The 14,966-nt window shown below is 32.7% G+C and overlaps 1 protein-coding gene across 1 annotated transcript in view; it reads left to right on the top strand.

Moving 5' to 3' along the window:
* adamts9 (ADAM metallopeptidase with thrombospondin type 1 motif, 9) overlaps nucleotides 1-14,966 on the top strand; it is a 33,163-nt gene that overhangs the window by 14,020 nt on the left and 4,177 nt on the right. The window contains exons 14-26 of the mRNA XM_073825306.1: nucleotides 481-617; nucleotides 739-856; nucleotides 1,023-1,118; nucleotides 3,181-3,347; nucleotides 3,467-3,596; nucleotides 3,827-3,953; nucleotides 4,871-5,081; nucleotides 5,424-5,585; nucleotides 5,727-5,888; nucleotides 8,253-8,372; nucleotides 11,303-11,410; nucleotides 11,521-11,688; nucleotides 14,650-14,925. Of these exons, the coding sequence (XP_073681407.1) occupies nucleotides 481-617; nucleotides 739-856; nucleotides 1,023-1,118; nucleotides 3,181-3,347; nucleotides 3,467-3,596; nucleotides 3,827-3,953; nucleotides 4,871-5,081; nucleotides 5,424-5,585; nucleotides 5,727-5,888; nucleotides 8,253-8,372; nucleotides 11,303-11,410; nucleotides 11,521-11,688; nucleotides 14,650-14,925 (1,982 nt within the window). The remainder of the gene's footprint in view (nucleotides 1-480; nucleotides 618-738; nucleotides 857-1,022; nucleotides 1,119-3,180; nucleotides 3,348-3,466; nucleotides 3,597-3,826; nucleotides 3,954-4,870; nucleotides 5,082-5,423; nucleotides 5,586-5,726; nucleotides 5,889-8,252; nucleotides 8,373-11,302; nucleotides 11,411-11,520; nucleotides 11,689-14,649; nucleotides 14,926-14,966) is intronic.

Raw genomic sequence — 14,966 nt, 5'->3', positions numbered from 1 at the left:
CTTTACTTAATATCCTAATGGTTTCTGGCATAAAAGAAACATTTGCAATTTTGACCCATACAGTGTATTGTTGGCTGTTGCTACAAATATACATATGCTACTTACGACAGGTTTTGTGGTCTTGGATCACATATGCCCTTAGTATTTGTTGAGGATGTCCCTATAGAATAAGTTTCTTAATTGTTTCAGTTTAAATTTATTGTTAAACCAGTATAAAATTGCTTTCAGTATGTATAACCCATATTAAACAATTCTCCAGAATTCCCTTATGATTTAAGACATGATGGATTCAATAATTCCAAACGCTCCATACTTTCAAAATCAAATTACCAAACATAATTATATTTTAATTACCCTGGTAATTGTGTAGTACAATGGCGAATAGCTGTGATGAGAAATGTATTATCATATTATGACCTAAATACAGTAAGGCTGAAGTGAGACTGTAATAACTCTTTCTCATGGCTCTGTTTGCTGTAGTTCTGATGAAGGATCGCTGTAAGCTATTCTGTCGTGTGGCGGGCAGTACAGCTTACTACCAACTCAGGGACAGAGTTACTGATGGCACGCAGTGTGGGCCTGACACCAACGACATCTGTGTGCAGGGCCTGTGCAGGGTGGGTGCATTTGTGTGTCTGTGAAAATACACTTGAAATCAATAAATATCCTGCATAATCTAAAACAAAAGTCCTGTATAATCCTGTTCAAGTCAATTAATTCCACATTCTGTTTCTGCAGCAAGCAGGATGCGACCACGTGTTGAACTCCAAGGCCAGGAGAGATAAGTGTGGAGTGTGTGGTGGAGATAACTCATCTTGCAAGACTGTGGCAGGAACGTTCAACATAGTGCATTATGGTTAGTTGCCATGTTTGTTTGATGTTATTCGAAGTAACCCATTGTAGCCTAATTCAAATTTAGCTGGATTCATTTTAGTTGCATGCACTTCAGCCCAATTACAGACTAAAAGAACAATTATATATACTCTATAATAGGAATATTTTATTGATTTCTGCTTTTTCAGGTTACAATGTTGTGGTGCGAATACCCAGTGGTGCTACTAACATAGATGTGAGGCAACACAGCTACTCAGGAAAACCAGAGGACGACAACTACCTCGGTAAGGCTAGAAATTATAATAGAGGTTAAATACAATAGCATATGATTTGTTTTTTTGTTTTTTTCAGTTGTAGTTCAATAGTAGTTCAGAGAATTTAAATAATTTTATTTATATTAAATCAAAAGAGAAGTTCACTTTCAGAACAAAAATTTACAGATGATTTACTCACCCTCTTGTCATCCAAGATGTTCATGTCTTTCTTTCTTCAGTCGTAAAGAAATTATGTTTTTATGATTTCTGTCCATATAGTGGACTTCTATGGTGCCCACAAGTTTGAACTTCCAAAGTGCAGTTTAAATGCAGCTTTCTTATCTAGTGAAACGATTTGTTATTTTCTAAAAAATATATTATAATATAATAAATGACGTAAGATAAGGCCCTTCTTCTTTAGCTGGGATCATTTAGAGCCCTTTGAAGCTGCATTTAAACTGCATTTTGGAAGTTTAAACTCACGGGCACCATAGAAGTCCACTATATTTACAGAAATCCTGAAATGTTTTCCTCAAGAAACATAATTTCTTTACGACTGAAGAAAGAAAGACATGGACATCTTGGATGGGGTGAGTAAATTATCTGTAAATTTTTGTTCTGGAAGTGAGCTCCTCCTTTAAAATTATATACTATTTTGCCTAATTAAATAAAAATAAAACCTAAAATCCTGTGTATTTTTTTAAATAAAATTTTCAAATCTATCAAATTCCTAATGCTACAAGTGCATCATACAACATTATAATGTAAAGTATGAAAAATGGATATTCATTCTAGGATTTGATTTTAGGATAATATTGAATTTTAAAGTATTTAAAGATTAACTTTAAAGGAACATTAAATGTTGGCAAAAGTAATGCCAAATGAGCATATAATTTAATAATAATTTAATATAATAACATTTTAATAATTTTAAAATGTAAAATTTTAATAATCGTAAATCAACAGACAACAATATGGCACCAAAATATTGTGCATCCCTGGTAAAAATGTAATATTGTTGTCAGGAGTCTATAGAGCGTGCTATAATTCAGATTTTTTTATCATTCATTCTAAAATTGACAATTGTCAAAAGGCAATTTGATTTGCATATTAATCATGAACAGTCAGGGTTGCCAGGTGTTTGTTACAAATCTCACATATACCTGGCAAAAAAGTAGAGCAATGACCATATCACAAATACCAAAAGTAAAAATATGTAATTTCCATAACTAAAATACCACTTTACGATCACTGTTACACACATTGATCATAAACAGAGTTTAACGGCTTCCTACTATTCACAAAACTCAACGTCTAGCGCAGTTTTGTTATTAGAAAGGTAGAATGCTAAATATTTCAATACAAGCATTTCAATCAAACCTTCAACCAACGGGGAAAAAATCAGCAAATGGCAACAGTTAATAAGTAGCCTAATTCCGTGGAAAAAACATGAACTTGGAAACCCTACAAAAAATTCTAATTTAATATGAATCCTATGTCTTTGCGTTTGATGTGCCATAGGTGAGCTCATGTAAAGATTTTTTGCAAGAGCCTTTTGCAAATGTTTTTATAAACATTTTTTGTGTTAATGCTCCTGAACTCTACAAACCTATGGAAATATGCGCTGTTCTCAGCAAATTACTGAGCTATGCTTGTGTGTTTGTTGATATCTCTGCATGCCTATCTGTACTTGGCACATTTGTGTGTGTTTATGTACAGGGAACAAGGGTTGGCCGGTGTAATGTGTGAAGTAGTGAGGAAACTAACTCAGGAAATTAGCTACATAATCACATTAGTGTGCATTTTTGGAGCATACTGACTTCAGTAGAGCAAGACGTGGCCTCTTCACGGAATACTGGATTTCTTTACCCCGATTAGCCTAATCTGCCCTGACTGTTGCTAAATCTGATTGTAAATGAAAATGTTTTATTCTTTAGGTCATGCAGGTCTTGTAGTGAGATGGATTTGTGTTTAAAACAAATGGACGCTATTCAGTTGTTAATCCTGTGGCGTGCCTGAATATATATTTGCTTTTTGTGCTTGAACATACAAAAAAATAAAGCATGCGTGTTGTTTCATTTTTGTTTTGCAGCCTTGTCCAACAGCCGTGGAGAATATTTGCTCAATGGAGATTTTGTGGTCAGTATGTTTAAAAGGGAAGTCAGAGTAGGGAATGCTGTTATTGAATACAGTGGCTCTGACCATGTTGTTGAGAGAATCAACTGCACTGACCGCATTGACGAGGAGATTATTATCCAGGTAATATTGCTTCAATTAACCCTTACATTGTAAAATCTTACAGTTTAACAATGTGTCAATATTTTTAAAACTCTCTGTAACATCATACTTTTGGTCTATATGTGATCTTTTCCAACTAGGTGCTATCCGTAGGTAACCTCTACAACCCTGACGTCAGGTATTCCTACAACATTCCCATAGAGGACAAACCTCAGCAGTTTTTCTGGGATGCGTACGGCCCGTGGCAGGATTGCAGTCTTTTGTGCCAAGGTGGGTGTGAGAGAAGCAACAAATATTTTTTGTGAAGCATTTGCCAGGAACGTCAGTTTAGAATTTGGTAAACTTGAACCAGACGTTTAATGCTGGCGGGGTCGTCCAGTTCAGTGTTTCTTAGAAATTTGGAGAATGCAATGAGGAACTTTGTTTCTTCTTTCTTTGTCTAGATCACAAACACGTGTTTGAACTTGTGTATTTCTTGTGCTGTTTGTTGTGTGCATCAGGAGAGCGCAAGAGGAAGATCCTGTGCAGTCGTGAGTCGGATCGAGTGGTGGTGTCTGATCAACGGTGCCATGGCTCTCCCAAACCAGCTGTGATCTCTGAGCCATGCAACACAGACTGTGAACTCAGGTACATGTCCACATTCACTAGTTTTAGAAACTTTTAGTGTCTTATTTAACCAAAATATACACTAACAAAGTTTAAAAGTTTGGAGTTAGACAGCACAATAAATTGTTCTAAATTGGCAGGTAAAGGGCTATATGACTTTCTTCTTTCAGACGAATATGATCAGAGTTATATTAAAAAATGTCCTGGCTCTTCCGAGCTTTATAATGACAGTGAATGGCTGTTAAAGTTCAATAAAGTGCATCCATCCATCATTAAAGTGCTCCACATACTCTCACCGGAACTTGCGGTACGCCTACATCCTACATCATCCACTGGAACGCGGGTGTTTTGATGAACACGCATACGGCAGTTAGCGGAAGCTAAAAATTACGGTTAATAAAGTTTTAAATATTGATATTTTTCTAACACAAATGCATCGATTCACTTCAGAAGGCCTTTATTAACCCCTGGGAGCCATGTGGAGTACTTTTTATGATGAATGGATACACTTTATTGGACTTTAAAATCTCAACACCCATTCACTGCCATTATAAAGCTTTAAAGAGCCAGGACATTTTTTTATGTAACTCCAAATGTATTCGTCTGAAAGAAGAAAGTCATATACATCTTGGAGGGCTTGAGGGCGAGTAAATCATGGGGTATTTCTTGGGTGAACTATTACTTTAAGGCATATATATTGTTATAAAAAATATATATAATGTTCTATAATATTACTGGTTTTACTGTATTTTTTAATCAAATAAATGCAGCCTTGATGGGCATAAGAGGCTTCTTTAAAAAACAGTAAACAATCTTACAGACCCTAAACTTTTGAATGATAGTTTACATATATTTTGATTGATTTATTTATTTTGTGATGAAACTAGAAATAAGGCTTTAACTTTAACCATGGTTTTAACCAGTTCTTCATTTTTCAGGTGGCAGGTTGTTCGCAAAAGCGAGTGTACAGCAACATGTGGTCTGGGCTTCCGGACTTTGTACATTTACTGCATCAAACAGAGCAGGTTAGATGGGAAAACCCAGAAGGTTGACGACCGGTATTGCAGCAGCCAGCGCAAACCGGAAGACAAGGAGGTGTGCCATGGAGACTGCAACCCTGGTGGATGGGAGTACTCCTCCTGGACTGAGGTGCAAAAAACCTCCTTGGTCTCAAATCAGCTCTTGTTAACTGCCAAGTTCTGTCATGAAACTCTAGATGGTGCAGCCAATGAGCTTGTTGCTTTACATTTTAATGCCTAGTTAGCATTTACTAGTTCCTCTAAAACCCTCCACCTCCCCAGCTCCACCTGTATAGATCTTCTATAGGTTATCATATATGCTATAACAGCAATCAACATTGGCATATCTATTACCATGCTAAAATCTTCCTAGAGTTGTCATGACAGAAATAAACTGATGTACTTGGAAGAATGTGGACTGTATATATTTGACATATGACTTACAATGAGGATTTTCTTCTTGGTTATCTAGTGCTCCAGGAGCTGTGGAGGAGGAACACGTCGTAGGAGTGCGGTATGTGGAAAGTCAGCAGAAGCTGATGACGAAAGCAAGTGCAACCCACAAGAAAAGCTCACAGTCCAACCTTGTAATGACTTCCAGTGTCCTCAGTGGAAAACTGGAGACTGGTCTGAGGTAAACACCGACCGTTGCATCCCTTGAAAACATGGGCAGCATCAAATTTAATTTGGGTTTATACAGACTATTCTTAAACCTTCAAAGTAGGAATCGTCCATAATGACTTATCCTAATGCTAATTTGGAATTCATTTGGCAGTGTTTAGTCACGTGTGGCAAGGGCTATAAGCACCGCCAGACTTGGTGTCAGTTTGGAGAGGAGCGTTTGGATGACCGTTTCTGTGACTCGTCCAAACCAGATTCGGTACAAGCCTGCCAACAGCAAGAATGTGCATCCTGGCAGGTGGGACCCTGGGGACAGGTGAGAAAAACTACTTATTTCATTGCTGCGAATAAAACATTATTTTGAAACATGTCATGTTTAGGTGTGTCAGGTGTTATATGAAGTATATTTGATGCTTATGCCTGTAAAATGAAAATTCGAGTGTATAGTGATGAATGCAGTGTCATTTCCAGGAGTCAGTGCAGTCAGATATTGTAAACAGATTATCACAGCTGCGGTGTGGGTGGAAGTCGAGCACAAAAACTGAACAAGGTTAGGGAGTAGACAAAGAACAGCATTTGGTACTTTTGTGCCGATCTGGAACACATCCTAAACAAACATAACTATGCTGTTTATGAGGTCTGTGGATCCTTGAGAAGTATTGAAAGTGTGTTTCATTTACTTTTCAAAATTCAAGGCCAAAAAAAGTCTGAAAAATCTTAGAGAAAAAAGTATGTGTGAATGCGCCATTTTTTGATCTTGTACTGGCTTTGCAAAGACGATTATCAACAGATTTTTTATTTTTCATTCTGATTTAAATAATAACCGTTGTTGAATATTAAAGAAGTAATACAGTTGAGGCCAAAAGTTTACAAACACCCTGCATAATCTACAAAATGTTAATTATTTTACCAAAATAAGAGGGATCATACAAAATACATGTTATTTTTTATTTAGTACTGACCTGAATAAGATATTTCACATAAAAGATGTGGCATATAGTCCACAATAGAAAATAATAGTTGAATTTATAAAAATTGAATTTGAAGATCAGGGTAAATTTAACTTATTTTGTCTTCTGGGAAACATGTAAGTATCCTCTGTAGCTTCTGAAGGGCAGCACTAAATGAAAAAAATATGATATTTAGGCAAAATAAGAAAAGTGTACACATCTTCATCCTGTTCAAAAGTTTTCACTCCCCGGCTCTTAATGAATCGTTTTTCCCTTCTGGAGCATCAGTGAGCGTTTTAAACTTTTGTAATAGTTGCATATGAGTCCCTCAGTTGTCCTCAGTGTGAAAAGATGGATCTCAAAATCATACAGTCATTGTTTTTTTGAAGAACAGCAGGCAGTTCAGGACAAACAAGGGACTCATGAACAACTATCACTAAACAAAAAAAACACAACTTTGGATCATTCAGGTAAAAACAGTATTAAGAATCAAGTGTATGTAAACTTTTGATTGGGGTAATTTTTATACATTTAACTTTTATTTTATCTTGTGGACTATATGTAAACATCTTTTAGGTGAAATATCTTATTCAGGTCAGTACTACACGAAAAAAAATAATTTTGTATGAACCCTATTGTTTTGATAAAATAATTAACATTTTGCAGATTCTGTAAACCTTTGATCTTAACTGTATATACACTACCATTCAAAAGTTTGGGATCGGCAAGATTTTTAACATTTTGTTTGACGAAAGCTACATTTATTTGACCAAAAATAGTTAAAACACTAATATTATGAAAATGTATTACAATTTAAAGTAACAGTTTTCTATTTTAATATATTTAAAAGTGTAATTAATTTCATAATGTCAACTCTGAATCATTACTCTTCACTCTTCAGTGTCACACGACCCTTGAGAAATTATTCTAACATGCTGATTTTGTGCTTAAGAAATATTTATGATTATGATCATTATTAATGTTGAAAACAGTTGCTTATTTTTTTGTAGAGACTCAGGATTCTTAGATGAATGGAAAGTTTGAAAGAACAGCTTTTAGTTGAAAATAAAATAAAGGTAAATCAAGTAATTTCCAAGTATTGGATATAATTAAGTCTTTTTTTAGCCCATTGCCAATCATACAAAATTGTTTTTAAGCTTTTAGTTACAAAATTCATCTTCATTCTTAAAACTTCATTCTTAAACCATGTGAATACCGTCCATTCGTGGATAATCTGTTTTCTATCCACTTGAGCAGTTTATGGCTGTCTTCAGAAAAGCAAATAGTGTTTTTCCAGAGATCTCCCAGAGGGGAATCAAACAATTTGTAGCATTTGTGTGGGCAAACTATCTTTAAGTCCTAAAGTATGATAGAGATTAGACATCACTCTTGCATAGATTAAGCAATCATGATAAATTCATGTTTGAGGTGCTTTACTGAAGCATATGCGATCTAGCTGCAAATGCTGCCACACGAGCTTGACCTTGTTGCAGGCAAGTCAGCGATGAGGAAAAGAGATAAAGAAAAGGAGAAAGGTGGACAAATTACCGGCCCACGTCCCAGGTTGCCCTTGCAGGTGCTTATCACATCAGTGCTGGACTGATGCCAGCAGGCGAATAGTTTACAGTCTTAAATTTCAACTTATTCTCTTGGGTAAATCACAGGCATTGCTGTGTAACATTAAATAAGATACTGTCCCTAACTGACCTTCCTTTTATTTGTGTGTGTAGTGTACCACCACATGTGGCCCTGGCTATCAGATGAGAGCTGTGAAGTGCGTGGTTGGCTCATACGGCTCTGTCATGGACGACTCTGAATGCAATGCAGCAACACGTCCAACCGACACTCAGGTAGGAGCTTGATGTCTAACATTCACAATTAAAGGGATAGTTCACTTAAAAATGTAAAGTCTGACATTAATTAATCACCCTCATGTTGTTCCAAACCCGTAAGACCTTTGCTCATCTTCCGAAGACAAATTAAGTATTTTTGATGAAATCAAAAAGCTTTCTGACCCTCCATAGACAGCAATGCAACTACCATTGTTCAATGCCCAGAAAGGTAGTAAGGAAATCGTTAAAATAGTTCATTAGAACCACAATGTCCTTTCTACCTTTCTGGGCCTTGAACATGTCAGTTGTGTTCCTGTCTATTCAGGGTCAGAAAGCTCTCGGATTTCATCAAAAAGATCATAATTTGTGTTCCGAAGATGGACAAAGGTAATTAACAACAATCAATTATAAATAATTCATGATTAAATTTTAATTTTTGGGTGAACTATTTCTTTAATTTGATTTGTTTGCATTGTTATTAATTTACTTTGTCATTTTTGGAGGTAACTATGCAGTCATTTGAAGAGCGGTGTTGTCATGTATTATTTAGTAGTTTTACACCATCCGAGAACGAGAAAGTGGCAAAGAGAAAAGAAAGTGCATGTACAGCCTGAAAGGCAGAAAGGAAGTTTCCCACCCAGCATATTTATCACCTGCACTCAATAAGGCCTTGTCTGAAGGAAAAGCATGGGTCACACACAGACACACAAACACATGCTGCATCAGGTCATTAGGAAATGAACCTTAAAGAGGATTCCCACAGTTTGGAACATAAGAAAATATCAGGACATTTTATATTTGTGCTTTTTTGGGCTGTAAATGTCATGACAATTGCTATAATATTATTATATATTATATAATATTTTATGGTAATAATTCTCATAGTTTGAAAGAATAGTTTTAGTGATGTTTTTATACTTTTTGTAAGCAAATCAGTCAATCAGTGAACCAAAACACAAAGTGATTTATTATTTATATTAATGATAATTAATCTGAATTCTTTTTTTTCTTTTTTTTTATCCTTGACTAGCAATCATAAACGACTGGACAGAATAAAGAAATACACTGATCCCACTAGTGTGGAAACCCTGTACACTACCTGTCAAAAGTTTTTGAACAGTAAGATTTGTCTTCTAGTCACCAAGCCTCCATTTATTTGATTCAAGGCACAGCAAAAACAGTAACATTTTGAAATATTTTTACTATTTAAAATAACTGCTTTCTATTTAAATATATTTTAAAATGTTTTTTTTTTCTGTGATCAAAGCTACAGTTTCAGTATCATTACTGCAGTCTTTAGTGTCACATGATCCTTGATCACATGAAATCATTTTAATATGCTGATTTGTTGTTCAAGAAACATTTATTATTATTATTATTATCAATATTTAAAACAATTGAGTACATTTTTTCTGGAGTCTTTGATTAATAAAACAATCCAAAAATGGTTTTCCAGGTTTTATCTGAAATAAAAAGCTTTTGTGATATTATACACAATATACCATTCAAGCGCTTGGAGTATATTTTTTTAATTTCTTTTTGGGTAAGAAGTTATAGAAATGAATATTTATATTTAGAAAGGATGCTTTAAATTGAACAAAAGTGATGATAAAGACATTTATAATGTCGCAAAAGATTTCTATTTTAGATAACTTTCTCTTCATCAAAAAAACCTGAAAAAATTCTACTCAGCTGTTTTCAACATAATAATAATAAATGTTTTTTTTAAACAGCAAATTGGAATATTGTGACTGGAGTAATGATGCTAAAAATTCAGCTTTGAAATCACAGGAATAAATTACATTTTAAAATATATTCAAATAGAAAACAGTTTTTTTAAATAATAAAAATATTTCTAAATGTTACTGTTTTTGCTGTACTTTGTATCAAATAAATGCAGGCTTGATGAGCAGACCAGATTTCTTTAAAAAACATTAAAAATCGAACTGTTCAAAAACTTTTGACTCATAGTGTATTTGCGTGTTTGCATGTGTAGTTTTTTTTTAGGTTGAACTGTTATGCTTATGTCTATATAGTTCCACTACAGGTTTATATTTAGTAGTTATTTAAATTCATTTGCACTCATCTGGAACTTGATTTTATCTACTTAACAATCTTCACATACCTGCAAAATTACATTTACCCCATTCCCCCTCCCCCAGCGTAATTGTGCTGCAGAGCTGGAGTGGCTGAATGCTGCGTTTCACAGAGTATTTTATGAACTTTCCTGAGGCATTGGTTTTATAGAGCTTCGTTTTCACAAGGCTTTTAGGAGATGAAAGAAAGAGACACTTTTCCCACCATCAAGCCTACCAGGTTGATAAAAGTCTAAGAATGTACACAAAAGACGTATACTGTAATATACACTGTAAGAGAAAAGAATTTAATAAATAAGGGATATTGTACAGTCAGCCGGATTATCGCTAAATAATCCCAGACGCAAAGTGGAAGGATCTTGTATCACCCTGAAGGAGTTTTTTCGACGATAATATGATGACTGTACATTATCCCACATATTACACAGCTACTTACCAAAGTAAAATTTTGATTGAGTTGGAATTATTTAGTTTCATTTAGTGAAAAACAAGTAAGTTGACCACAGAATGCAGTGATTGACCAATCAGAGTCAAGCAATTCAAAGAGACTTATAAAATGATTGGCGAAGGCAGAAACCGATGGGGAATAAGTGGAGGTAGGCAGGAGTGTGAGAGAGTCAGGAACCGAAAGGAGGGATACAGCAGACAGAACGAGAAAGCGGGAGGCCCCCTGGTTTTAAATCCTCTATTTGCTGTAAGGCGCAGTGACCCGGAACAAGTGATTCCAGCCAGTCAAGCATAAATCAAGCACACTGGCTCCAGCCATGAAGCCCTACCGGCCTCACCCCTAGAGTCACGGATCTTCATTACTGAAAATTGATTGTCCTTTCCCACTTCCTTCCACTTCCATAGGACTGTGAACTCTCACAGTGCCCTGTCACTCATCCTGTTGCTCCGGAGACCAAAGTGATGTCACATCCTGGGCATAAAACACAGTGGCGCTTTGGATCTTGGACACAGGTATGTTATTGATAATGTGATGTGTATGAATTACTGTTAGTAGTTATTCTGTTAGATGCTGTGGTAGGATCTATAGATCTGTGTTCTAAAATGGTTGTTCTTTATAACAGTGCAGCGCCACCTGTGGAAAGGGCACCAGGATGCGCTACGTCAGTTGCCGTGACCAGCAGGGTGGAGTAGCAGAGGAATCAGCCTGCTCCCATCTTCCTAAACCACCTGCTAGTGAGGTTTGCTCCACAGTGGCATGTGGACAGTGGAAGGTTCTGGAATGGACTGCGGTAAATAAAAATATACCTTTTTTTTTTTTTTTTTTTTGCCTAACTAGATTCTGGAATGGACTGTGGTACATAAAATATACTTATTTTATTTTATTTTATTTTATTTTATTTTATTTTATTTTATTTTATTTTATTTTATTTTATTTTATTTTATTTTATTTTATTTTATTTTATTTTATTTTATTTTATTTTATTTTATTTTATTTGCCTAACTAGATTCTGGAATGGACTGTGGTACATAAAATATACTTATTTTATTTTATGCCTAACTAGGTTCTGGAATGGACTGCAGTAAATAAAATATACTTTTATTTTATTTTATTTTATTTTATTTTATTTTATTTTATTTTATTTTATTTTATTTTATTTTATTTTATTTTATTTTATTTTATTTTATTTTATTTGCCTAACTAGATTCTGGAATGGACTGTGGTACATAAAATATACTTATTTTATTTTATTTTATTTTATTTTATTTTATTTTATTTTATTTTATTTTATTTTATTTTATTTTATTTTATTTTATTTTATTTTATTTTATTTTAATTTATTTTATTTTATTTTATTTTATTTTATTTTATTTGCCTAACTAGGTTCTGGAATGGACTGTGGTACATAAAATATACTTTTTTGTTTTATTTTATTATATTTTATTTTATTTTATTTGCCTAACTAGGTTCTGGAATGGACTGTGGTACATAAAATATACTATTTTATTTTATTTTATTTTATTTTATTTTATTTTATTTTATTTTATTTTCCTAACTAGGTTCTGGAATGGACTGTGGTACATAAAATATACTTTTTTATTTTATTTTATTTTATTTTATTTTATTTTATTTTATTTTATTTTATTATTTTATTTTATTTTATTTTATTTTATTTTATTTTATTTTATTTTATTTTATTTTATTTTATTTTATTTTATTTGCCTAACTAGGTTCTGAATTGGACTGTGGTACATAAAATATACTTTTTTATTTTATTTTATTTTATTTTATTTTATTTTATTTTATTTTATTTTATTTTATTTTATTATTTTATTTTATTTTATTTTATTTTATTTTATTTTATTTTATTTTATTTTATTTTATTTGCCTAACTAGGTTCTGGAATGGACTGTGGTACATAAAATATACTTTTTTATTTTATTTTATTTTATTTTATTTGCCTAACTAGGTTCTGAATTGGACTGTGGTACATAAAATATACTTTTTTATTTTATTTTATTTTATTTTATTTTATTTTATTTTATTTTACTTTATTTTATTTTATTTTATTTTATTTGCCTAACTAGGTTCTGGAATGGACTGTGGTGCATAAAATATACTTTTTTTATTGATTATGTTTTTATTTATTTTATTTTATTTTAGTAGTCTAACTAGATTCTGGACTGGACTGCGGTAAATGAAATATACCTTTTTATTTTATTTTATTTGTTATTTTTTCCTAACTAGGTTTTGGAACGGACTGCAGTAAATAAAATATACCTTTTTTTTTATTTTTTTTATTAATGTTATTTTAATCAATTACTTTTTTTACTTTATTAGCCTAATTATTTTATTTTATTTGCCTAACTAGGTTCTGGAATGGACTGTGGTAAATAAAATATACTTTTTATTTATTTTATTTTATTTTGTTTTGTTTTATTTTATTTTAGTAGTCTAACTAGATTCTGGACTGGACTGTGCTCAGTTAAATCAATTAAATATACCTTTTTATTTTTTCCTAACTAGGTTTCGGAATGGACTGCAGTAAATAAAATATACCTTTTTATTTTATTTTAGTTTTAATTTATGTTATTTTAATTAATTACATTTTTTATTTTATTAGCCTAATTATTATTATTTAATTAATAATTATTATTATTTTTACTGTAAAATATACCTTTTTATTTTAAACTATTTAATTACTATGAAAATATCTTTTTTATTTTATTGTATTAGCCTAACTATTTTATTTTTTATTTATTTTTATTTTACTTTAAAATATACCTTTTTATTTTATTAGCCTAACTAGGTCCTGGATTGTACTGTGGTAAATAAAATATACTTTTTTATTTATTTTATATTATTTTAGTAGTTATTTTATTTTATTTTATTTTATTTGCCAAACTAGGTTTTGGAATGGACTGCAGTGATTAAAATATACCTTTATTTATTTATTTATTTATTATTATTATTTTTTATTTAATTTAATTTTATGAAACTATCTTTTATTTATTAATTTTTGTTTTATTATAAAATATACCATTTTATTTTATCTTTTTTATTAACTATTTTATTTTTTAATTACGTTTTATTTTATTATAAAATATACCTTTTTTAAGTTTATTTTATTTCATTTATGCATTTTTTAAATGTATTATTAGCATAAATATTTTATAAGGTGTTGAAAACTGAACCTGCTGATTATTTTATCCAGCATAGTTTAAAATTGCACATTTATACAATTAATTTATACATGCATACATACATATTTCAAAATCTTTAAATATTTTGTTTATTTTCAAGTTTCAATTTTTTGGTCTCAGACATTTGGACCCCAAAGTATATATGTGCAATATTAACATGCCACTGTGTTAGCCAGCATTCTTTCAACACTGCGCAAGTATTTGTATTTTCATTCACAGCTGTTCTGCAGCCTAACATCCTAGACTACTGACCTTGATCATTCTGCTCTCATTCTGGTGTTTAGAGCTCAGTTGTAATTGGAAACTGATGAGAGTTCATTTTGTGTGCAGATGGGGTTCGGTGGGCCTACTGCTCACATTTATACAGGAAGACAAGAATTACTAAAGAGTAACTGGATTGCTTTACCCAACGTCCTCCTGCTTTTTAGCTTTTAAATTAAGCCTCAAATTAAGTGTTGTAGGTTATCTTCCTAATATAAGGTGTTATTATTCAGTGTGTTTTCTGTATAATCATGTGTGTGGGTGTTTGTATCTGTCTGTATTTACAGTGCTCCGTATCCTGTGGTCAGGGTACGACTACGCGGCAAGTAGTGTGCATGAACATCAGCGATCAAGTTGTGGACCTGAGTGAGTGTGACCCAGATGATCAACCAGCAACAGAGCAGGAGTGTGCCATGCCCCAGTGTCCGTCTCGCTCCAGCGACCATGGGGGTTTTTTACCTAACTCTGATTCTCGAAAAAAAACAGTTCCCGCCGGACGAACTGACCGTAACAGAGCTGGCAGACCCCAGTCGCATCAATGGAGGACTGGACCATGGGGAGCGGTAAGTCTACCTCTAAAAGTGATCATGTCATTGCATGTCTC

This window comes from Garra rufa, chromosome 20 (genome assembly GCF_049309525.1).
Source record: "Garra rufa chromosome 20, GarRuf1.0, whole genome shotgun sequence".
NCBI classification, from domain to species: domain Eukaryota; kingdom Metazoa; phylum Chordata; class Actinopteri; order Cypriniformes; family Cyprinidae; genus Garra; species Garra rufa.
This window is presented reverse-complemented; position numbering and strand designations above follow the sequence as displayed.